The 25,680-nt window shown below is 43.7% G+C and overlaps 1 protein-coding gene across 4 annotated transcripts in view; it reads left to right on the top strand.

The window, feature by feature from the left end:
* Nucleotides 1-214: 214 nt before the first annotated feature.
* Nucleotides 215-25,680, top strand: part of LOC138198333 (trinucleotide repeat-containing gene 6A protein-like) — a 32,193-nt gene continuing 6,727 nt past the window's right edge. For 2 of the 4 annotated variants that reach the window (XM_069149696.1, XM_069149693.1), the window contains exons 1-14: nucleotides 215-391; nucleotides 1,865-1,916; nucleotides 8,496-8,594; nucleotides 15,841-16,168; nucleotides 16,968-17,015; nucleotides 18,411-20,453; nucleotides 20,576-20,774; nucleotides 20,863-21,335; nucleotides 21,472-21,603; nucleotides 21,748-21,900; nucleotides 23,931-24,152; nucleotides 24,359-24,525; nucleotides 24,616-24,693; nucleotides 25,051-25,218. In XM_069149696.1, the coding sequence (XP_069005797.1) occupies nucleotides 16,970-17,015; nucleotides 18,411-20,453; nucleotides 20,576-20,774; nucleotides 20,863-21,335; nucleotides 21,472-21,603; nucleotides 21,748-21,900; nucleotides 23,931-24,152; nucleotides 24,359-24,525; nucleotides 24,616-24,693; nucleotides 25,051-25,218 (3,681 nt within the window). In that variant the 5' untranslated portion in view covers nucleotides 215-391; nucleotides 1,865-1,916; nucleotides 8,496-8,594; nucleotides 15,841-16,168; nucleotides 16,968-16,969. Of the gene's footprint in view, nucleotides 392-1,864; nucleotides 1,917-8,495; nucleotides 8,605-15,840; nucleotides 16,169-16,967; nucleotides 17,016-18,410; nucleotides 20,454-20,575; nucleotides 20,775-20,862; nucleotides 21,336-21,471; nucleotides 21,604-21,747; nucleotides 21,901-23,930; nucleotides 24,153-24,358; nucleotides 24,526-24,615; nucleotides 24,694-25,050; nucleotides 25,219-25,680 lie in introns of all 4 variants that reach the window. The other 2 variants (XM_069149694.1, XM_069149695.1) reach the window with 2 other exon arrangements.

Below are 25,680 nucleotides of genomic sequence, written 5' to 3'. Positions count from 1 at the left end.
AATATTGGCGTTGATTGGCTTTTACTTTTAATTTCTCTCGATGCCGTTTCGATACGTTTCGTCTTGTGTTTGATACTTCAGTCAGAGGAAGTGGTGGCTGCGTTTCCTGCTGCGTCTCCTCCTCCGTCCTCCTTTTCCTCCTCCCCCTTCCTCCTCCTCCTTGAAACACACACACACACACACACACAGCCTGAGCTAAAGTGAATGCAGAGAGAGAGAGAGAGAGAGAGGAGCGCACAAGTGAAAGAAGGTTTATCCAGCAGCGAGTGAAGAAAATGGCGATTACGCAGGATGTATGCCTCCCCTCGTAGATGCTGCAAAACGCGTTGAATTTCTTTAGCCTTACAGTCGGCTTTCCTTTCCACTCTGTTGCACTTTATACTTCAATGAGGTGAGTTTGCTTTCACGGTGTTTTCTCGGTCGGAGGGCGTTTTATGTGGTTTTTATCGAGCTTACTGTACCAGGAGGAGAGAGAGAGTCCGGAGCTGTTTGTTTAGTTAGCCGTGACCGAGCTAAAGTTGACCAGCTGGTCTTCTGTCCAACATTTGGTGGCTCGGTTTGCACTGCAGGTTATAAATGCACCGACAGGTAAAGCGGGTCCGTGTTTACACGCAGACGACTGAATGTTTTTTTTTTTTTTTAAATAAAAATTAAAAAAAACAACGTGGCGGACGAGCTCGCAGCTTAACCTTGTGCTAACACTTAACTAGTGCTAGCGTTGGTCTGCTTACATTTCTGATTACACCGTCCTCGCGTTTCGTTTGCGGGTGATTTGCTTTCGCGGATTTGTTCGTGAATAACCTTCACTTGTTTGTTCATTTGATGTTCATAAATAGGATGAATCGGGACAAACGAAGACCAGTTAAAGTTCGCTAGCCGCTACGTTAGCAGCAATGCTAATTTGACGACGCAGGTTGCTCGGCGGTAACTGCGACGAGACTGTCCGGCATTTTGGTCACTTACGTCCAGGACACGGGGCGTCCTGAATGTCATTAAATAATGTGCATTTGGTGGTGAAACATGTTTTTTTTTTTTTAAACAACGTACATTTGGTCGTGAAACTGTGAACGTGCAGAGCTTTAATCAGCTGGTTAGCTCCGCTGCTCCGGGCGTGCAGTCGGATTATTCTCTTTTTTTTTTTTTTTTTTTTTTTTTTTTTTTTTTTTTTTTTTATATTTTTTTAAACCCACAATCCTGCAAACACGACAAAAAAAAACAACCAAAAAAAACCAAAACACCTTTATAATTTAATTGCATCGACTGTAATGCGATGCCGTGCTACGGACGTTGTTTCCGGCTGCACTGGAAAACCCACCAGAGAGAGAGAGAGAGGAGCCATGTTGGTGAAGACTGTAAGTCGGGCAACAGCTGAGATAATGGCCGATCAGGACCCGAGCTGCAACTTTGACCTACACGCACTCATTAGATTCACCAATCACTTTCACTCAGGTTCTCCTTTTACCTTGTGGGACCTGCGTTTTGAACGCACCTGCGTCGTGCACAGCCCCGTCATGCAGCTCAACCTGCATTTCCACATCGACTATTTGAAATACTTTTTCCTGCAGCAATTAATGACGAGTCTGAAGTCTTGCGTCGTGTGTGTGTGTGTGCGTGTGTGTGTGTGCGTGCGTGCGTGCGCATCTTCTCTCATGCGCTGTTGTGTTTATCATTTCAAACCTGTGTCGCCCCGTGACGTGTGTCGTTATCGTACACTGTGGTTTTAATCACGATAAACTGTAATAAATAAACGCACCCTCATTTCAGGGGGGGGGGGCTTTTATTTGTGAGTCTGGTTTGTTTTATGGCAGTGTGATCTCTCGGGTGTTTGATAAATAAGATTTCTTATCTCCCGTTTCTCTTTCAGAGATTTGGAATTGGAAGCTGTTGCCACCAAAGAAACTGAAGCATCTTAACAGGTCAGTGTGCCGACTTAAACACACGTACGTGCAGTTTACAGTGTATTTGGGACACCTGGCAGACACTAATGCTGTTTAATATAACAGTCGTGCTTTATCTGACCTTCATGAAGGTGATTTTTTTTTTAATTTAATTTTTTTTTTATTTTTTATAAACTTAAAATAAGTTGGACACCTATTGTTTGGTCATTTTGTCGACTCCAGTGTTTTGTGCAGTTAATTGTATATACCAGCAGATATTTACACGGTTTATATATTAATGAGGTTACAGCCGAGTAACGAGAACAACTTTTAGTAAATCGTTACAGCACAACACAAACTGTATATAGTAGCTTTCATGAAGGTGGGATTTATGGCAGGAACATATTAGGCCGCATGAATTTTAGTTTAGATGTATAATAAAGTAGAAACTGAATGAATCAATGTAAGGGCACCAATTTATACCAGCTTTCTAGCTACTTCTCTTGTCCTCTGTGTGGTGAGTTACTAAAGGTGTGAGTGGTGGGGGGAGGGAGGGAGGGGTGTCAGAGGGTGGGCAGCTCCTGCTTATGCAAGCACATGCAGTTCCGTTTGAATTGAATTGGAGGGTCTGGGTTGGTCTAGGCCGCATTGTGCTGAGTAAGCTTTGCTGTTTTAAAATCGCTAAATGAGAAGCCAGCGTCCTGATGTTTTGTGTGTGGAGAGATGTTTGTGCAGCTCATTGTGTTCATACAGTTGGTCCACATGCAGGCACACAATAGAGCTGTGGACCACAACTAGTTCATCAACTCACTCTAAAGGACCTGCTGAAGCTGTTTTCTGTTTTTAGAGCCCGTATCTCTTCATCAATCTTTCTTATTCAATTTCCTCAATCGGGTTGAGCAACTCAGTGCTCTTATGATCGTCGGAAGTATCTGCTGTTGTCAATGTTTATCAAATTAATTTGAATAACACAAAGAAAGCATGTGAACTGTCCAGGGATTTAATGAGGTTTTCTCTCCTTTAGCGCCCTCCCCGTTGTCCCTCCTCAGCAATGCAATTGTTGTGTTTAATAGTTTGCCTGGCTTTGTAAGGTATTCTATTATGCTACTTTGTTTGGACTTGGTTGCTACAGCTAACTGATGATGTTTCACATTTTCCTAGTGTTGGAGCATATTTTCCAGCTGTGTGTGTGTGTGTGTGTGTGTGTGTGTGTGTGTGACTGCAGCTTAGTAATGTAAGAGGAAGCAATATTAATACCCTTTAGATATAAAACAAGGGAGGATTTTGGACAAAAGTCACATCCTGTAATGCTTTTTTCTTTTCTTGAAACAACACACTGCTTACTTTAGATCATTTAGATTTGGGAAAGTGGGTTTGCTTATATGTTCAAAAAGAAGTCTTGCCCTGAAGTTTACAGATGGCATTTGGCGGATGTTTCTATAAAAGGCAAATGACAGTATTATAAATTTGATACTTGTGTGGCACCAGTGGGGATTACATCTTCAGGGCTAAATGTGAAGCACTCCTACTCTGAAGCGCCTTAGTGTTATGCATGAGTAAAACCCCACTGAGTCATTTTTCTAGATAAAGATGCACCATTCGGGTAAAACAACACAAACCACCCCAGTTTAGTGCCTGTGGGCATTTTGTCATTTAAATACAATGAAAAAGTAATATAATTAGTTGTGAAGAGTGTCATTTCCTTTGTAAAAGAAAAAGAAATGCTGTCTCCCGTCACTTTAACTTTTGGTTGTGTAGACGCACTCTCCAAATTACTGTGCTCTGAAGATGTTTTCCCTCCAGTCTAAAAAGATATAAAGAGTTTTCCCTATGCGTTTATGAGGTTTTAAAGCAGGAGCACATAAAATGCCTGCCGAGTTGAGATTGTCGTGTTTGGAATCTAATACTGCAGTGCTATAAATTCCTGAGATGTTGCAAAGGTTGGGGATCAGGTAGATGACCATTGCCTCTCTCTGAGCAATAAAGCCACACCTGCAGAGGGTCATGAGACTGGAACAAGAAGGCACACAACTGGGGCATTTGATGCAGTTGCACTTTGAAGGCAGGATGTGAACCACACAAAGCCAGTTTTATGTAAACAAGTTGTTTAGTCGTGTGGATCGTCAGCGGCGTCTTTGCAGTTTGAATCAGTGTCGCTGACATGGTGAGTTGTTTGAAACAGACCGAGGTTTTTCGAAAACTTTGACCTCAAATCTATTTTTATTGCCACGGTGAATTTATATTTAGACGTGTACAACAAAATCTCTAAATTGTGACCTTTTGAAGCATTTGCACTGTGGTCATTTTCTCTGCACTTGATGTCACATGTCAATCTTTTGGAAGAAAAAAGAAGCAAGAAGATCTTATTTGCAGTTCTTGCGGTTTGTGAAATATGGATGTGCTGTTTAAAACGATCTCCTTTGTTCTTAACTTTAACTTTGTAAAATTAGAAACAAACCTTAAATTAGCAGCTTCCCCTCCTTTCTCGGCCAGCAGCATAATTTACATGTTTTTTGTTTTTTTTTCCTCCAGCCAGAAATATTATATTACCTTTCTTAAGTTACCATGACCTGAAATGAACTGGCCTCATTTTGACTGCCGGAAACAGCAGATTTAATGCAGCTAGGCTGGAAACGTCACATCTTGCAACGTCAGGCTCACAAATCCTTCCCTGTTGGGCTGTTTGTGACTAGGAGATATTCATTCATGTCATTCGCTAATTAAGTGGCGGCTCTCCTGGTCGGAGCCTCCCATTGTGGAGCCACTGTGAGAACATACGAATGCAAATTGATGCAAATGACGTGCTGTTGTCCATGCAAATTAGCCACGCGACTACCTTCTGGCTTTTGTTCTTCAGGGACAGACAAATCTCTGCATGTGTGTTTGGAGAAGCTCCTGCCTATCGGGTTATGTTTGGGTGTATGTCTGGTGTGTTTCTGTGAAGATGGCACCGTACACTAGGCTACGCTCGCAATCAATACCGTCTCCTACAAATTTAACCGCCCATGCTGGTTTCCCCGCATGCCTACTCCCACAGGGTCCTCGGATGCAAGAGTTTAAAGCCTCCGATTTTTGGTCGCTACCTCCTCAGAAACCCCGATATAGTTTGATTATTTTTAAAGTCTTTCAGCTGTATTTGACAGCAGGCATGGAGAGGTTCACAGAAAGGGCAAGTGGGTGGCAGCGAAATCTGTGCTTTACTGTGAATCTCAAGAGTAACAGAAGCTTTGAACGTTCCCAAACGTAGCAAATCCTCTAAAGCTAATAGAAAGCCCAAAGTGAAGTAATAGAGCTGGAATGAGGACCCGTAGTCGGCATATTGTGACCCAGCGTGTTTCCTCTCTGTAGCCATATGAAATGTAGTTATTGGGCTCTTGACGGAGTTATACATAAAATCACGAGTGACCTTTAACAACTATTGTTCTCATCTTTCATCCGACTGCAGCTCTTTATCCCTCTCCGTCCCCTTTTTTGTCTCAAGATGGAAAACCCAAGAAGTATGTGCTTAATAATGGAATCCACTGTCCACCTTATTTTATCCACTTTAAAAACAACAAAGACCATATTTAGAGATGAGATATTTTTAGAGAGCCGTCCCTCTTCAGCAGCCGGGTGGCGTTTCTGAAATTGTTTTTAAAAAAAGATGCCGCAGAATAAAAGTAGCTGTGTTTGTGAACAGCACAAGATGGTCTTTTATTCTGACTGAAAATAATCCATGCATGAGGTTTTGATTATTAACGTTCATAGAGGCCTCCGAGGAGAACAAGTCGGACTGTTTGTCTGTTTCGCTGCCACTCGACAACAACAGTGTGATTATTTGTTTGGTGTTTGCTTAGGATCAGTTAAAATTTTATTTACACATCAAAGAACCTTATAGCTGTGGCTATAACTGCACATGTCAAACTTTCTGAAGATGGACTAATTTCACATCCCTTCAACTGGCCTCATTTATAGTGGTTGTACTTTCCAGACTCGTCACATTGAACTAGAGCAGGTAAGAAGTAACTCATGATATAGAGGGAATTTTCTGAACAGGTAAAATGACAGAACATTACTCTATGAAAGTGTAGTGTTAATTATTTGGTTGGATAATTACAAAGTTCTTCACCAACTACTTTTAATCAAGTAATTGTTGAAATCTATCAACCGTATCAAACATTTGCTGCTTCGATGTTATGAAATGTTGTAATAAATATTGGATACTTCTGGGTTTTGCACCAGTGGTCAGAACAAAACAAACAACCTATAGATGCCCCCTGGGATCTGGTGGCATCTATATAAATATATATTTATTTGGCAGATTGAGTAATAAGTGTCAGCTGTTTACTGCAGGCTAAAACACTGTAATTATTTTTGAGTACTATCCGGCGGTAGAATAGGATAAAACAAACCACGATAAATATTTGCATTTGCAGTTGGTTGGCCTCTTCTTTTCTCTCCCCCCTCCTGTTCGGCCTGCCTTGTTCTTCTGTATCCCCTGTTTTGGTTTGGTGACTTGCGGTGCCCCCTCCCTCTGTCAGCTGTATCTGTCGGGGGGGATGGGCAATTGTTGGCCCATTCATAAACAGATGCTGTCGGGTGTGTCTGTGTGCTCTCCAGGAGGGCTCCCACCATGCTCCGCTGTTGTTGTTGTTGAACCCAGAACCATCTGCTGAAGCACTTGATGGCTGGAAATGAGTGGAAGAAGGAGTAGGGGGCGGAGGGGGTGAACAGAGGGTGGTGTATGAAGGTGGCAGCAAAGAGGGTGCAATTAGCAACTGAATGCATTTAGTTTAGATAGATCAGAACAAACAGCTGGTTGGAGTCGCCTTTTAAACATGTTGACCAGAATCATTCGGGAGAGTTGAAGCCCCGAAGCGTATCGTTTGAAAAGTTGTGACCCGAGTGACTTTTGATGGAGTTACACTGCATCACACGCTGCAGCCTGATTTTCCAGATCAGTCACAGGTCATTCACTGGTCATCGTGGGATCAACCACGAAAACTCAAACTATGAGCATGTAGTGAAGATGTACATGGCTTTTTCTTTCTCTTAAGAGATACAGAGGGCTGAACAGCTGCTTCATCAGCTCTCATCACGTCTACTTACGGAAGCTCATTTTTCTTTGTAATATTTACACACTATCAGTATTTCCACATGGACCTCTGACGACAACTACACAAGTCAGATTTGATGGTTTCTTTCAGGTCAAAAAGCAGTAATTTTTTTTTTTAATTTTTTTTAATTTTTTATTATTTTTTTTTTTATCATTAAACACGATCATGATTAGTCAACATCACTGTAAATGTAGCCTCTTCCTGTTTCCTTTTCAAGGTGGAAATGTTGCACCATTATTTCATTAGTCGGTATAATGGGGTCATTTGTTTTTCTGCAGTTAAACTGGCAGCAAAGGTCTCGGAGGTGAATCACTGCAATCCCGGCTTTCCCTTTTCCACAGACTACGAGATCCCGTTTAGCGTCGGACTAGACTTCCAGAGCGCTGGCATATTATCTGAAATGTCACGCTGGTGCAGTATTACGCCTGCTGTGTTTGGTTCAGTGTAAAAATGAATTGCCGGAGTAACAAGGGTCTTCTTTACTGCAGTATTTCAGGATCTCTGTAGGAGCTCCTTAAGGAAGCATCAGATTTACAGTTGCTGGGTGATAAAGCTGCAGTAATTCTGAACTGATGATAATGAGTTGATGAATCGAAGCCTCCGTTTGTGTCAAAGTAATTAAGTGCAATATTTATTTTCACAATGTTTAAAAATAAAACAAAAGTCTTTCCGTGAGACGCCGCGCAATTTTCAAATTCAAATGGTGCCAAATTATTACAAATTTACTGTAGTAGCTGTGGTGTCCGTCTGAGTTGTTTCAGCATCTCTGTGTGTCTGTGGGTAAACCTGAGGTAAGTGCTGTGCTGTAATCCCATTATCGGATTAGACTGCAGCCTGCAGCTTTCTCCTGCAGGCTAAATGGCACACCGACCACAACCAGTGAAGCTCAACTCAACACTCACTGAGGGAGAAGACACCGTCTGATTACAAACTAATAGAGCACTAATTGGAAGATATTTTTTTTTTCGTAGACCGAAAAGAGAATAATATCTGTCAAGAGCACTGAAAATGTTTCTTTGGTTATGTGTAGGTGCAGCACTTTCTGTTTTAGGAGATATTCAATTTAAAATTGGCAGTTTTGGGAACTTTTTGGGGGGATTTTTGCTTAATAAAAGACACAATTGCAGAATTGATAGATATAATAAATATCATTTTACTTTCTAGTAAAAATAACTTTGGTACAACAGTGTATCCGAGTCTTCTGGCTTCCACCTGAAAGATAATTAATAAATTTGACATTAATGTGACTGTCCGTTTAGTCTGCTGACAGTAGATTTGTATTGTCCTTGTGAACAAATGATGTTCGCTTGAATAAAATGTATATTGCTTTCAAATTGACTTTCCAGCCGCCATGGCAATTTATCTGTGCTGAATAATAACCTGTATCCAAGTTCAACCTTTGTTCGCTAAACTTTGGCTGGGTTTTAGTGGACAAGTAATCAGATTTAAAAAAATAGTGTTGCGAAATACATTGTAAGCAATTATAAATGACAGCAACAGTATCTCCTACTGTTGTCTGCAGGGAACACGCCCACAGAGGGACGAACAGTGGATGGAAGAGAGAGAGAGACGGAGAGTGTGACGAGGAAGGAGGATACGAAGATACAGGACTGCACACAAGGTGAGACGAGGTCAGGAGCCGGGGGATAGTTGTGTTTGTGGTTAGGGTGCAAAACAAAAACGGCAGTCGCTCATTTGATCTACGGCCTTTTTAATGGGAGTTATTCATTCGGGAAATTTGAAACATGATGGACAAAAATGATTGAACTAAAAGTTTGTAAAGGTAATGCTGTTGCTCTGCACTAAGTCTTAAACTATTTGTATTGATTTGCCTTTGCAAGGCTTTGTTCTCTGTGAGGACTCATTGTGATTAATCAGCAACTGCTTCTTATAGGAACCGACTATTTATCTGTAATGAGCAATGTGCCGTTACAAATGGTCCAGCTCTCTGCGTTCGAATGGCAATTTTGCTAAGCACCTAATTCTGCACAGTAAGCAAGGATGTGATTAATATTGCATATCAACAGAATTGTACTCTGGGTAGTAAAAAGGATCGCTGTGAGCTTAAAATAGTTTCACAACTCTCAGTGCGGCAGTTTAGTGTCGATATGAAACTGGCAGCACATAATAGAAATTGGCTTCATATGAAATAGCAGCCTCATCTCGGAGAGAACTTCACTCGCTCACCGCTGAGCTCAAAATATCAACTTGACAGAGAAAAACAAAACATTTTCAAAATTCAAAATAGAAGTGTCTGTTTTTCCACCATATTTTCTGGCCTCCACCGTCCAGGATCCGTTACAGGCTTTCTGCCCTCGTCCTGCCGGGTGCTTTACTCTGATGACAGCGCTGGTGTACTTTGCCTTGTGACGTCGGCGTGTTTTCCATCTGAATTGCCTTTAGTTTCCACTGAGTGCCGTTCGTACGAGCCTACTACTGTTACAAGTGAAACTACTGTCATGGCTCCTGTAGGCAGGAAGTCTGACCTTGAGCGTGTCTTTCGGCATGTTTCAATCGCTCATTACTGCCTCTCACTTTTGTTTTCACCGCTTTCTCACTGCCTTCCTGTTTCTGTAGTTTCTTCTCTCTCTCTCTTCCTGTCGTGTTAGATTTAGTACAGAGTAATTCAGATATTTGAGTTCTGTCATGCCGCACTGTGAGCTGGCCCAGATCAATGGTTACAATAACAAGAGTGTAATCATTGCACTTCTGAACAGAGTCTTACTATAGCAGCAGTCTATAGGATCATTTCTTCTTACTCAGCAGGGCCGTTATCTTTGGTCTTTAATTAGTAGGAATCTGACTCTATATTTCTGTTTTGCATTCTGAATCGCCACAAAAATGTATCTGCACTGATTGGGATTTATTTTAAATAGCTTTCAACCAATAATGCCAGAAATTCCATCGATCAACATTTTTCACCGTTATCTTACACTTTATTGATCAAACCTATGTCAACAATCAACGAATCAAGATAGACGTAGGCTTGGAATAGTTTCGCAATGCTCTTTGCTGCAGTTTGATGTGGGGATGGGAATCTGGCAATATGTGATAGGAATTGGTACCAAATAAAAAAAAAAAAAGCATACTCAACTCCCAGGAGACTGATGAGCTGAAAACATCAAGTTGAAAGTAAAAAAAAAAAAACCCAAAAAACTGATATTGACTCATTTCAAACTGTTTGTAGTGCAGATAAAGCCGGTGTGTTGGTGAACATGTTACTGTGAAATCAAATGCATGACTGAGTTATGGACAAACCAGCTACTGAGTCACAAGCCAAACTTGACGCCTGTGCTTTTGCACACTTTCCCCCCCCGAGTTTGTTTTGGTGCGTGTGGAAGCCCCTCCGACCTCCTGGGAGCCCCTCCGACCTCCTGGGAGCCCCTCCGAGCTCCTCCCAAAGCTGACGCGACAGTGGTGGACTGTGACGAGTGTCCTTATCTGCTCCTGCACACATTCACACTGAACATCCAATCTCATGCACTGCACACTGTTTTGAAAGGTACACGGAAATTTACAAATGTGGTCCTTTGCTCAACACGTCTCATTCATGTTCACCTTTCACCAGAAAGGGGAAGCTGAAGCAGGAATGGTGCAGACTGCTAGCTTTCACAACCCGGTGTCTCCCAGGCTTTGCTATTGATTATTATGGGGTAGTTGCATATTTGAGAGCGACTCGGGCATGTGCTCCCGGCGCTGATGTCATCCTGCTTGGACAAGCCCAAAGGAATTGGGAGTGTTTAGGAATGTTGCCTTGACAACACGGTCTTCACTAACCACAGCTCCTATACTGGATAGTTAAGCTCCAGGTAACAGATTTGGGATGGGTTGCTGTGTGAAACATCATATTGAGTTCAATAATCATCAAATATATATTATGTCATAAATGGAATATAATTTGCAAATCTGTTTCCATCTCTACATCTGCAGCTCGCCTGTTTTACACAGACATACAGAGCTTGTTATGAAAAGGCTCCAACGCAGTAACAGAGCTGAGACTGACTTGCAGTGACTGGAGCTGTAAGTCTCTTCATGTCAGCAGCAGACGATGAATTACGCCACAAAACTGTTTATTGTATGAGATCTGCACCTGTCTAAACTCTGGAGTTCAAGAGTTTTAGGGAACCAATAAGTAGTCCAGTGGTTCTTAACCTTTTTAATAGGACAACCCTTCCTGAGGAGGAAAATTCAGGAGCGCAAAATGCTGCAGTAAACAACTTGAACATTTTAATTAAAAAAGGGAACACACTTTTACATTAGTGTTGTAGCAGCATCACCTCCTCTGTGGTCTCTGTGAAACGGGTGGACAGACGCTGCTCAGTCGTAGCCTGAAAGTAAATAATTAAACTTATTTTCATACTTGTAGCTAATTTGACTCAACCGTTGCATACCATTAGCATTTGTTGTTTATTTGTTCACAAGTTTCTAGAATTACTGCGACACAGAGGACACACTGATGTGTAAAATCCAGTGGTTTGGAGTTGAAATGGATTTCTGAGTTGACTGCAGATTATCAATGTTTGGGTTCTGCTTGTTCAGCAGGTTTTTGATAATTGCTCATGCTGTCTCTATTACTGACTGACTTGTTGGCCCAAATATTGTTATTGCTGAGTGAAATACAAACGGGTTGATTTCACTCTCAACTCCACTCTGCATGTTGTTAATCTGCAGCATACTCGGCATGATTATATTTTACATTAACTTGTTTTATTACCCCTCCATCGACCTTCTGTTCTAGCTTGTATGTTTGTCAATAATGCGATAAAGTCTTTGAGTCCACATTAAAAATTTAAACTAAGCTTATTTGTAACATTTACAATAAATAATTGTATTCCTAATAATAGAGATGTTGAAAGCTCTCGTGTTGCACAAAATATGTCAAATTGAAAACATATTTTTTATTTGAAAAAAGAATATTAGCGATTTAAATCAGCCACAACAAAAGGATTATTAACCTTATTAGCAGAAATAGACCTCAAAAACAAATCTGTCCATGCTCGTGAGGAATGAGATCAGAAACATGCCCATGTATGAGGAAAAAATGAGAATGTAGCTACATAAATGTTGTCACAGTACTTTGTCTCTATTTCTTCAGCCACCTCCCCTTAACGTGTAAATGTTTATTTATCTGTAAGAAAGTGAAGGATACCGTTTTATAGCTGAACTAACTGTATAGCCAAATCCATATCATATTGCATATCTGCCTGCGTGTATAGTTTAAATAGCTGTTATACTGCCCACCCTGAGAGCAACTATTTTCTTTTTTAACTAACTTTTCTGAGGGACTGTTTTGTTTTACTGGGATGCAAATGATGTTGAAAATATGTCAGCTTTTGGCAACAAAGCACCATCCTTCAAATAGATTTGCAGTTGCATAGCAACAGCAGGACACATGAAGGGTGCCTTTAGCAGAAAACAATGTTCAGTTGACAGTCACTGCACCCAGAGTGGTTTAACCAAGTCAAAGTAAACATTTGAGTACTTCTTAGGCAAATATATGTCACACATGGTTATGAATATGTGGGAAAAGAAGTGTTACCAATTGTGAGGATGAGATGGACATTTGAAGGGACCCTAAGACGTTTATAGAGGTCTCCTAAATGTTTAGACGCAGTAAAATGTCTGCCTCACTTCTTTCACAATAACATTTTGATAACAGTCCATCTGGTTCCCTGGATACTCCAGACTCTCAAATAGCATCCAACCCATGAAGGAGATATAGCTTCATTTGATATCTATATCTATTCAGATGTACCTCGGTTATGATCCTCCTCTGTTTTACTCCCACGGTTCATTTTAGTTTACGTAACGTGGAAATGGAGAAATTGGGGCCGAAGTGTTCTATTGATTTTTCTCCACCTCTGAAGGCTCATGCATGTTGGACACTTTGCCTCTCTCAGGTTTCCCTCTTGCTCCGTGTGCTCAGTGAACCATGTACTGCACTGGATTCATGTGCTGCCGACTTGAAGGAGTTCTTCTACATGTTAGAAGCTGCAGCTGCATTCCTCTCTTCAGCCTCAGCTGCAGCCGGAGCTGCTTTGTTCTTCGTATTTCACATTCCTCTTGTCTTTCCTCCTCCTCACCTTTGATATCAGCGGTTTCTTTTTGTTCTTTTGTCTACATTTCTCTCCTTTTTTTTTTTTCATTCTGTTTGTGTCTTGTCCCTATATTCCCTCCCCCTCTGCTCTCTTCTCTTGCTCTGTAAGATGATAGCAACAATCTAGTTGCTGCCAACTCCAGGGGCCCTCATGAAAGGCGTTCTCAGATGGACGCAGGGTGAAAGGGGAACAAACTGTACTCTATGTACCGAGCTGTGAACTTCTTATACACCTTAGGGTTGAGAGATGTTAACTATTTCATAAACAAAAAAACAAAAACCACGATGGTTGTTGTGATAATCACATGATCCTAAAAAAAAAAGGCCTTTTGTTATAACCCCTGCTAACGCGACACTAAAGCTGCAGCTAATGGTGATTTTCATCGGATTATTGTGCCAATTATTTTCTTGATAGATGTATTCATTCAGTCAATACAAAATGTCAGAAAATAGAGAAAATAAAACATTTTGAAAGCCAAAGGTGTTTTGATCAAGTTGCTTGTTTTGTCTGGAAAATAATCCAAAAAGGTTGTTTACTACTACATTCAAAGTAAAAGAACCATATCTTCACTTTGAGTGGATGAAGCCAGAAAATGTGTTGTCTATTTGTCCAATCATTTCTATTGGACACATACACAATGCCATGTAGATAATAGAGTTAAATTATTTATTTTTAGATTGCCATGTTTGTCAGAGAAATTGTTCCTCCCACCCACTAACGCTCAGTCCTTGATAAACACCGCCTCAAGTAAAATATCTTTCATGATTTATTTGGTTTACACTGCCGAATAAGGATAAATGGGTTTCCCTGCATAGCTGCTCTGAATCGGATGCTTTGATGTTGACGGAGGTCTTTCCATGTGGGAAGGTTGAGTCAAGATTCATGGAAGTAAACAGCCCTTTCAGTGCTGGAGGCAGCAGGTCTTTTTCTACAGTTTAACCTCTGTATTTCTCCGAGTTTAATGGTTTTCTTTGACGAACTCCTCTCTTTTGGATTGTACTTTACCTTTAAAATATGTTTGGAACTTTTTCCTTGTACTTTTTTGTAATGATGACATCATTGTTTAGTCTAATTTTTGATTTGTTCCAGAGGGTGGTTAAGCAGCTTCTGGCAGGCTGTATGTTGAGATGCTGGCAGTAAGCCCAGTTTTAGCCAGTGAGTTATGAGTTAATAAAGGTGGGATTTGGCCTCAGTTAAGTGTGTCTGGTCAGTGTGTTGTGTGCTTTCATGGGACGAAAGGAAAACTTTCTCCTGATATCTATTGCACCAGGAATGCATTTATTTTTGTTGGAAAGAGTTCATTCTCGCTGTATAAAGCCCACTAGTTGTCATTGAACCATTTTAAATTGTTACAACTCGTAGCACAGCCTCCAAACACATATGCTTTACTGCGTCTTCACACTTGCTTGTTGTCCACGTAGGTTTGTTTGTTCTCTAATCATGTTGGCTAGTGAAAAGAGTGGTTGCTATTTGAACTGGAGATTTATAAATAGACCTGTGTACTGCTGCAGCAGGCAGAGAGAGCTAACACACTCGCTAACCTGCACTAAGAGAAGGTCAGGAGACGTACACACACACTTTACTTCTTGCTGTCAAACGCACTGGTCCATTTTCACTGAAGAGTATCTGTCCCTCTCCTGTGTTGATTCGTGTCTTTGTCCTCATGCTCCTTATACTGGTTTGTCTTTGTACCCTTGTCACCTCTCTTGCTTTGCACCGGGATAAGAGGTTTTCCTTGCCTCTGCGTCCTCGTGCATCGCTGCCAGCTTTAAGCCTGTTGTATAACCCTAAGCTAGTCTTACCCATAGACATTGACCCCCTTCCCTCCTCCCTGAAGAGGAGAAGCTGTGTTCTTCGTGGTACATTTGTGACTAACCTAGCTGACTCGCATGATTGTCCCACTCCTTCACTAGGAGAAGGAGGAAGACAACAGTGGATGAAGAAAAGGGCATGTTCACACAGTCCTTGTCATTAACTGTGATACATAATTGCTTCGGCACAGTGGATGTGCCACCACAGGCAACTCTGGCAAAACAGAAGCCAACACATGTAACCGCATTAGCTGTGCTCTGAACAATTTAACCAAGCGTGCAGCTTCACCTTGAAGCTATGACGGCGAAGCGGTTGCCACGTGGAGACCATAAGAACAGTGACCTGCTGTTTGTGTCGTGAGCTGGTGGAGGTTGTTGATTTTTAAGACGACATCAAGCAAGCCAAAGAAAACACAAAGCTCTGTAATTTTGTCATTTTCAGTGGTGCAAGAAACGTTTTGTTCTGCATCAAAACCATTTGTACTGCAAACCACCTTGTGGTCATCGTTGGGAGGAATGCAGGACTAACGATGACGACTTAAGCATTCGTTCCTCAGTCAGTCGTTAAGGTGGATTCTCCTGTTGTTCTATCACAAAGCAAATAAAAGGAAGTGCAACACCTCTTTATCTAATGAAAACACATCAGGGTTTAATCACATGACACTAATAACCAAGTGTTGCTGTAAATCAGTTAGTTTTCAGATAGACCTCAACTAAAGAAAGTGGCTATGTTGGTTCATTTGCTTGTCACGTGCTGAAATGATTTGTTGTGTATTGAAATAAAAGCGTGTGTGTGTGTGTGTGTTCCATGAAACATACGAGGGTTGGTGTGGATGCTCGTCAGCGTTGTGGTTGAGAGGTTTACAAGCTGGTTATCTGTGAAGTTATTGATCATATCTTTGTAACATGTGCAACTAACCCACTGTTTCTCCTCCTTTGTCTTTTTGTTTCTCTGCAGTGCCAGAGCATACCGAGTCAAGACAGAGTCCTTAATCTAAACCACGTCCCCCCTCCCCCTCCCCACACAAAATATACACATCCGCACACACATACACACACAAACACACCTGTACAGTCCTCAGCAATGCCAAGGGGGCCTGATCAGCCTGCTGCCCGCTCTGACAAGCCCTGCCTCCTCACCTCAGACCCTTGAGGCTGTGCTCTCTGAGCTTTAACCTTTGACCTCCCCTGTGTCGACCTGGGAACCACAGGTCACCTGTTCTCCACTCAACCCGGGGACGCCCTCCTGCCCAGCCAGGAGCTGCAGCCACCAGCAGCACTCAGAGGTAAAAGAAAAGAAAGAAAAGAGCAAAGGCAGTGGCCTCCGTTCAGTCAAATCTGTATTCCCCTTTCTTACAGGGACACTAGCCTACATGAGATCACTGTCTGCCAGTGATCTCATTCTTGAATACAACAAGAAAACTATTGTACAATTACATTTAAATGGCAGTAAATGTTAACATGTGGGTGTGTTCGCAGTCACAGCTCCTGATGAGTTTCTTCTTGTGCTTCCATCCCAAACGGTTGCGTAAAAGCCGTGTAGTGAGAGAAACTGTTTCTAATTTTCATAAGACTGTGATTGGTTCAGAGGGGTGGCTTCTCCAAAACCACGATTCATTTGTCACAATCAGTAATATTCAACAAAATACATCGAATATTTCCGTAATAGAAACATGTATAGCTGCTTAGTGTTGTGCAGTAATCCTGTTATCTGTCTGAAGCATTTTTAGCTAAAGGAAAAAACGTCCTAATTGAGAAGTAGTATAACTAAAAGTATCCCTAAATACTGCATGTACAAGTATTTGATTCCTTTTTGTTATATTTTGGATAACCAACAACTAACTTCAGTTCAGAAACCAGCAGCGACTGACCACTAATACTCTCGTACTTGCAAGTCCTTCTTACTTTGAACCTTTCTGACTTTAACACTCTTATTTTCTTTTATGTTTGCTTGATTCTCATTAAATGACGTATTTGTCCCCACTATTGCTAACACCTCCCCTCTCTGCTTGTTTCTTGTTTCTTGCCTCTGTCTCTTAACTCCTCCTCAGTCTGTTTGACAGTCTTTCCTCTATTTGTTTCCAGGCATGGCTCCCATTCGGGACTCCGTCAGCCACTCCCCTAATCAAACAGGTGACTACACATGGCCGTCTTTATTTTTTACTCGTTCTTCTGCATTTCATTCTTCCTCCTGGTGTCTTATTTTGGCTCTTTGCTGAGAAATCGTCAGAGTGGGTAGATGGAGTCTGACCTGACCTGACCTTGACTGATGATGCATTTTATTCATGGCATATCAGTGAGACCGAGAGAGATAAATGAGTGAGAAAGTGGATGTCAAAGTGTGCAAGAGGAGACTTGGCAAGTAAACACGATAAGCGGTGAGAGCTGGCAACCATTTTATGAGAGACTTTAAAATTGAGATACTAGAAGGACCAGAAATAGGAAGCCAACTGGTTTGAGAGACAGTGCCGAGCTGCCCCAGAGCCAATGCTATACATCTATAAGGGCCACACATCAAAGAAAAACAGGCGCACCCGCTCATCAAACTGTGTGGCTCTATTTTTTTAGATGCTTGATCACAAACCAAAAGCTCAGATGCTTTTCTTTCATACTCTGCAGTCTAGTTCATCATTCAAGTGTCTCAAATCACTAACTTCCTGTCAAAAATGTCAAAAACAATGTATTTTCGGGTAAACCAAACTTGAGTGGCCTTTTGGGAACACTGTAAGAATTTGGTGTCTGAAGGCTCCCCTGATGAATAAGTAACAGTGGTATCAAAAGTAATTCATTAACGTGGGTTTCCCACTGCAAGAATGCTGTTTGAGTGACGTAGATTACTGCAAAGTATAGCTGATAAAACTACAAAATAACAGAGGGTTGTTTTAGCATTGGAGATTGAAGCACTAAGCATTGCGACTCAATGTGTGAGTGTGTGGATAATGATCGTGATAGCAAAATCAGATGTGGTCTGTCAGGTCTAATTTTAGACACTTGCCAGGTCTGAGTTGCAGACATGTTGAGTGAGAAGTTGAATTATATTTGGAAAAAGGTTTAAACCAAGTCTGAATCGTTTCAGTAGCCACCAACTCCTCCCCTCATTTTCTTCACCCACCCTCTTTTCACACTCGGTTGCCATCTCCCCTATGTCCTCCATCCCTCCTCTCCTGCTGATAGTCGTCCTCCGCCTCACTGAATCCTAGTTTATAGCTTTGGCATGCTTTTGGGTCCTGCTGTGGGGACAAAATGGTGGCAGCTGTGCCCTGGCAAAGGCCTGGCAGCGATCACATCCAGAACAGTTGGGCAGCTCAAACCTGGAGCGAATAGAAAAATATAAAAGCAAGTGTGAATGAGGGCTTTAAACCCCAAATCTGTTATTTATTTATTTTATATAGTAGATCTTAGTGTCATCACTTTTTTGGCAATAATAAACCAGCAACTTTCTTAAATTCTTGGGTTTTGAGAATGAGAGCATATTTTACAATCTTCAATCTAACGGTATTGTCTGCCATGTCCACCGTCTCTCTCCAGGTCTGGAGCATCCTGGCTTGGACTCGCAGTATGAACCTTCCCCCTGGTCCTCTGGCTCTCCCTGCAGCGGTGATAGCAACAGCAACTGGGGCAAAGTCCTAGTGGACGGAAGTACCGACAAACCCAATAACCCTTCTTCAACCAGCTCTTCCGTCTGGCCTCCTTCCTCCTCTTCATTTTCTTGCTCCTCTTCTTCTTCCTCTTCTGGCTGCGGGTCAGGATCAGACCCAGAGTTGGCATCAGAATGCATGGACGCAGACTCTAGCTCCTCAATCGGCTCAGAGAAAAACCTTGCCGCTGTTGCTGCGACGACAGTGACGATGATGTCAGCAAATGCTTCTTCCTCCGTGTCTTCTGCAGCTCCTTCCCCCTCCTCCTCTTTGATGAGTTCCACCATGATGGTCGGCGTTTCTATGAATGGAGATAGCAACGGCAACAGCCGCCAGGTAATCGCTGGCGGTCTGGGAACCATCGGCAGCGGTCTGGGAACCATCGGCAGCGGAAGTAACGGAAATAATAACATCACCGGGCCCTCGCATTACTCCATGGCGGGGTCCAATAGTATTGGCAGCAATAACATGAGTAACCACAACAAGCTTGTTAGTAACAGCAGTGTATGGGGTGCCCAATCAGGCAGCAATGTGAGCACCACCGGCGGAAGCACCCCCTGCATCAATGGAGGGTTAAACCCAAACACTTTAAACCCAAATGCCAACCATGGTGCCTGGCCACAGAATCCAGCCCCAAGTCCAGTGTCCCCGGGCCAGCGGTCTCCACAGGCTCAGGGGATGACTTCCAAACTGGGTATGGCTCCCCAGCAGGGCCCCTTGCTGGGCTGGGGTGGCATGGCAGCTCAAGACAACAGCAGTATGATGGAAGACACCGAGATGAATAATGGTACATCAAGCGGCAAGGTGTTAGGAGGCAGCAACAGTGGAAATGGTGGCCTGCAGCCTATCAACCTTAACACTGAATCCAATGGACCAAATAACACTATCATGATGAATACTACTACTACTACTACTAACGCCACAATGACCTCTTGTCCACCAAACTCTACCGCCTCACCCCAACTCAGCGGGGACTGTTCCTGGGGTTCCATTGGAGGAGGGAATGGGGGTCCGCTGGCCAATGGAAACCCCTCATCAGCCCCTCAGCACCCCCAAGGAGAGCTGGGGGGTACTGGGGCCTTCGGTACGCCTTGGGGCGCAGCTACCTTCCCTGTAGACAAGGGCCCCCCCAACGCAGACACTGTGAACCCCCAAATCTCCTCTACTGCTGCTTACAAGAGTAATAATAACCACAATAACACTGGGGCCCCACGCTGGGACCAGGGGCCCAACAATAATCCAAACCAGCCTCAGAGCAGCTTGCCCTGGGGTGTTGGCTCAAATCAAGTCCCCGGGTCTGCAGGCCCAACACCAGGAAATGGAAACCAAACTACGATGGGCCCTCCAGCAGGGATACCTCGCCTCTGGGGGAGCAGTGCATCCTCTTCTTCCTCTTCCTCATCCTCTTCTTCCACATCTAACAACAAGATGTCAAATGGAGAATGGGGATCAACAACTGGTAACAACCATTCAGATACTGGAGGCCATAAAGGAAGCTCTGCCAACAATGGCTGGAAGAGCCTGGAGGATGACGCCATGGGCATTGGAGGAACAGGGGGAGGAGCTGGAAGCCACGGTTTGGGGAGTGTCACTGGAGGCTGGAGTCGCTCTGGAGGAAGTGAGGGAAGCGGCGAGAGCTCCGGAGGCCGATCCGGCTCAGACAGAGACGGCAAGCAGTCAACAGGGGTAACCCGAAGAAAAACCTCCCCTCCTGCATCAACAGTAACAGCTTTGGCCAAGACCGATGTGGATCCGAGGGTTCTGTCCAACACTGGATGGGGACAGACGCCCATACGGCAGAACACTGCTTGGGATGTCAATGCTCCTTCCAATAAACAGCACCAGGGTCCCAGAGGAGATGAAAGAAAGCATAGTGGCGGAGGCTCCGGCTGGGGCACATCAACACCGGCAGCTCCCTCCCAGACCTCAGGAGGTAGGGACATGATGTCTATGAAGTTTGGCTTTTGTGGGAAATCATTTTAGATGTAAAAATGAAAATATTCAAACTAGGAATCAAACTTTCAGAACTAACACGCTCTTCTCATGCACTTGCAGGCTGGGGGGGTGGGCCAGGCAACTCAGGCCCAGATACAGGAGGTTCTGGCTGGGGAGAGCAGAGACCAACTTCTGGGTGGGACAACAAAGTCCCATCAAATGGAGGAGGTGGGCAGGGAGGCTGGGATGATGGACCCAGCTACAGGGGTAATAGCAACAGCAGTAACACCTGGAGCAACAACATTAACAAAGATGACAGGTAATTATTGTCTTTGTTTTAAGCCCTGACTGATATTCAAAGATGATCTTTATGATTTATATTTACCCGATTTGCCTTCATTGTTTAGATCCAGTACCTGGACTAATGCCCCCAAACCACAGCAGAGCTGGGGTTCCAATAGTGGAAATGGAAACGATACTTGGGGTGGCAGTGGAGATGGTGCCAGAGCAGGGGCCAACAGCCACTGGGGGGAACCCCAAAGAGGTGCAGGCTCAGTGGGCTGGGACAGCGACAGTGACCGCTCCGGCTCTGGATGTTGGAGCGAGCAAAGCCGAACCAACACCAGCAGCGGTAACACCTGGGTAGGGAGTGAAGGGTCAAATACTCCAGACCAGGGCGCTCCAAACCCAGGCAACAACTGGGGAGACTCGGTCCACAAATCCAATCATCAGAGTAGCAGTCAGGGCTGGGGTGAGCCCATGAAGAACAACCACGGAGCCCAGAACTGGAGTGAGACAATTCCAAAGACCTCTAACGAGTGGGGAAAAGGTCCTGAATCCAACATGTCCAGAGGCAATCCGGGTCCTAACAAGCCCACAGGTAGTTTTCTCCTTGTTTTTATTTTTTTGCACATTTTAGTTTTGTTTTGCTCTATAACAAGAGTTTTGACACAGTGTAGGAAGACTTTTCAGTGGGAGGGCATAAAATTCATGACTCACTTTTATTGTTATTTCAGGCTGGCTGGGAGGCCCAATGCCTACAGTAGGTCAGAAGGAGGAAGTGGCGACTGGGTGGGAAGAACCTTCTCCCGAGTCTGTCCGTCGGAGGATGGAGATTGATGATGGAACTGCAGCTTGGGGAGACCCTGGTAAACACTCCACTACAAATTTATTAAAAAAAGAGCTGTGCAAGACCTGGTTTAGAGTCGTGTGAAATTTGAGGCATATAATTTTTAACTGACGCTATTAAGTTTCAGCTGACGACTCAAAATTTGATTGAACTCTCTTCCTAGGCAAACATGGCGGTGGATCTGTCAACATGTGGAACAAAAAGGGTCAGTCAGACCAGGAGCCCATAGGCCCGTCCTCTCAGCACCAGTCCCACCCAGCACACAGCTCAGTGCAGCCAATGCAGCATATCAGCCAGCAGAAAAGCGGCAACTCTGGTAGGTTGGACTATGTATGCACGTATGAATTACTCAGCACGATTAAGGCACATATAAACCCTTATCTTTCATCTGTGCGCACACAGTTACACCCATGTGAAAAAAGATAATGATGATTGTTTCACTGCAGACTCACACTTGCCTCCATTTACCGTCTCGCCTCACATAAATGTTGTCAGTCAGGTTACAACAGATCTGGTTCTTATTCACATGTTCCAGTTGTTTTTATCCTGCTTTGATATTTTCATTACATGTTGTGCAGATTCTCATATGCTCAGGCCTGACATGTAGCGACTCTGGGTTGTATTAACTTGCAGATTAATGTTAGTTTTTGTTTGTTTGTTTAGGTTTATTGGTTTAATATGACACAATATTACATATAACATGTAAGGACATGAAACCGTATTAAAAATGGCCCGAGCATGTCAGTGCAAGCCTTCTGGTGCAGACTGTTCGCAATAAGAATGCATAACAAGGTGCAAGTCTCACCCACACTTTCTCTTTGGATAGATGAAATCATGCCTTGAAAGGGTTTAGACAGAACAGACACAGCAAGTGTGGATGTGCACACACTCACAAGTGTACACAAAGGCATACAATTTGCACAGAAGCATGGAGAGAAACCAAACACGCACAGCCATTCGCCTCCCATCTCCCTTCAGTGTTGTCTATGTTGAGGGCTTTTTGTGAAGCCCGTTGAGTCATCCCTTTGGAATGCTAAGAGCATCGATTTTTCTCTTCTCTCATTCGCCTTTTTTTTTTTTTTTCTCCTCCCTTTTTTTTTCCGCTCACTCGCCAATTCTGCTTGCTGTAGAAACACAGGCTTTTGTTAAGTTTCAGAAAAAGAGAGCAAGAGAGACCGTGAGCGGAGGAGGTCTGGCGACTTCGTAATAGAAATGGTTCCAATGTAAGATGGGAGGACTAAAACGAGCAAGGCAGCTATTCTGTAGAAGGGGCCTGGGAAGGAGAGCAGTGGGGGGGGGCGAGGGTTATTCAGGGTTACTGCTGTAGCGAGCTAACTGGACGAGCTAAGTGGATAGCGAGGAGAGATGTGGCGAACTAGCCAGCTACTGTGTTGAGAAAAGGATGTGTATGTTCGTTTTGGTTTTATTTTGTGGCTACTGAAGTGAAAAATTCTGTTCAAAGATTAATAGAATATGTTCATGTACTGAACACTAAAACGTTCTGAGTTGACGAAATGTCTTTGAGTCTACTGTGAGCTGTGTGTGTGTGCGCATGCATGCATCGCCCCCTTTTATATTATTGAGACTGTAGCATCTCTGCATAAATGCCTGCATGAATATGGAAGTTGTGTCTTCTCTGTGGTGTTATGCGCATGTACTTGCTAGCACGTCCTGTTACATGAGGAACATCGAAGCCTGAGGCCACCCCATGATCTGTCCTATTTTTACAGGGAGGTATCCCAGGCATCCCCCCAAATGCCCCCCGCAGAGGGTGAAAGTAGCAGGTCTGGGTGGTCAACTGTAACCAGAGCTTTTTGAACTCATGCATGCGCTTTCTTTAACACACATGCTCTCACATTTGAAGGGGTATAAAGGCCTGCACAGACATTTACACACCCACCAGAGTTAAAGTAAACAGCACTTACATAAGCGTGTTAACGCCGGGTTCCCCAGGGACATCACTGTGGCTCTCTCCTAAAGCTCTGTTCTCCAATTCCAGCGGAAAATCATCTATATAAACTTGCAGCATCATTATAATTTTGAAAATGTGAGCGAGAGCTCGTCACCGCTCATGTAACGCGACCCTCCTTTCAACATGTGACTGCTCTGAGGAAATCTTAAATGATGTTGTTGTACTTCACCAACATTGAAATGTTGTCCATCAACTGCTGAGACCAGAGGTTTACCTGACTGCCAGGGTCACGGGTGTTTTGATAGAAATGACACAAATGAAAGAAATGTGTAATTCCCCCCCCCACAAACAAATGATGTGTAAGCTGTTGATTTAGGACTGCATTTCAGGAACTATGCCCTGACTCATGGTACCCCCTTCTGTTTTCTCTCCAGGTTGGGGTGAGCCATACTCGCAGCCGAAGGAGTCCTCAACGTGGGGGGAGGCTTCCGCTGCTCCGCCTGTGAAGGTGGACAACGGTACATCTGCCTGGGGGAAGCCCATGGACAGCAGCAGCAGCAGCAGGGGGAAGCCCATGGACACCAGCAGCAGCTGGAATGAACCCAGCAGGGACAGTCGAGAGGCTGCGCCTGGATGGGGTAATCCGCACAAGTCTGGTAGGTGCACGCAGGACATGAAAATAAACCTCTGACCTTCTGCAGGGTATGATGTGTTCAAATCATTAGCAGTCCGCACCGAGCGAGAATGGAGAATTTCTATGGAGCTCGTGCGTGACGTGACTAATGCAAGTTGCGGACACACACTGTACCGGATACAGTCAGTAGTTGGTGTTCAGAGTCTGTCTCCTGCTTCTTCTTGACAGCTCCAGGTCCCAAACCTATGGAGACATGGTGTGGTGAAGAGGGGTCCATGGGCAACACCTGGGACCAGGAAGAGGAGGTGGAGATCGGCATGTGGAGCAACAGCCAACAGGAGACCAGGTCTCACGACCAAAACACCTGGAACTACAAGCATAAAGGCTCCAATAAGGTTTGTTCCCGCCAAACACAACACGAGAACATTTCATTACAGTAAAGCACGATATACGTTAAAGCTCGTCTCTTTTCTCTGCTGTTTCAGATGAACAAACCAGTCAACAAACAGGACGAACCGTGGATGAAACCCTTCATCAACCAGTTCAACAGCATGAACTTCTCTGTGAGTACGATCTCTCTTTCACCTCCAAATAAGGTGTATTTACACGGTTGTGTTGACTTAATATTATCATAACAATTGTGTGTCGGAAGCAAAAACATAAACTATAACAGCAGCAGAAGTATGACTTTTATTAAATAACCACATTTAACACTTGTTTCTGATCAGAATTCAGGAGCAGCCTTATAGTTTCCACCAGGAAAAGCCTGACAATTTTACATCTGTGGTTGCATCCAATTTGGTCTCTGCGGCTGCTGCACTTCATTCAGCGTTTCGTTTTTTAAATGCATTATCCCCTGATGCAATGTTCGTCTGCTTTTCTGTCTCTATAATCCCTTGTTCTCGTCTCTCGTCTTGCAGAGAGACTCTCCTGACGACTCCATGAAGACCGGAGCAGGGATGGTGCAGGACAAGCGCATGGACATGGGCAGCATGGGAGACTTCAACGGAGTGATGGGGAAGAACCCCGGGTCTCGTCACCAGCTCCACAAGGAGTCTGCCATGGATCGCAGTTCTTACTATGACAAGGTACGCCGAAACATGAGCAGTGAGTGTGCTACAGTAGGGTTGAAGAAAATACTGCCCAGAGAGGCTCGAGCTGCGGCTCTGCCAATATGGCGATGATGATGAGGTAGGTGTGGAGCGGAGGGGGTGTCCTGCATCTGGCTGCGTTCTCTCAGCCCTGTTGTGCCCCACAGTGGTTGTTCTGACACACTGCATCTGATGCGTTGCTTTTGAACGGGATGTTTCATTTGATACTTGCTGTTTGTATGATGGTGATTTGTTGTGATGATAAATCATCACCATCACAACAAATCACCAGTTTGTCATTTTTCTTTTAGCCACAAAGAGCAACAAAATATTGACACTTATTTGCTCAGCTGGTAGCGTTGCAAGTGAATAAAAATGGATTTTATAATTTAGTTCTGTACAAACTGCTGTTTGGCTTTGCTGCTTTTCCTTCAGCACTAAATGTTACTTCTCTCTTCC

The sequence above is a fragment of the Embiotoca jacksoni genome, unplaced genomic scaffold (genome assembly GCF_022577435.1).
Source record: "Embiotoca jacksoni isolate LCO1_2020_lvr unplaced genomic scaffold, fEmbJac1.0.p SCAF_15, whole genome shotgun sequence".
NCBI lineage: Eukaryota > Metazoa > Chordata > Actinopteri > Embiotocidae > Embiotoca > Embiotoca jacksoni.
Note: the sequence above shows the minus strand (reverse complement) of the source record. Positions and strands in the feature narration are given on the sequence as shown.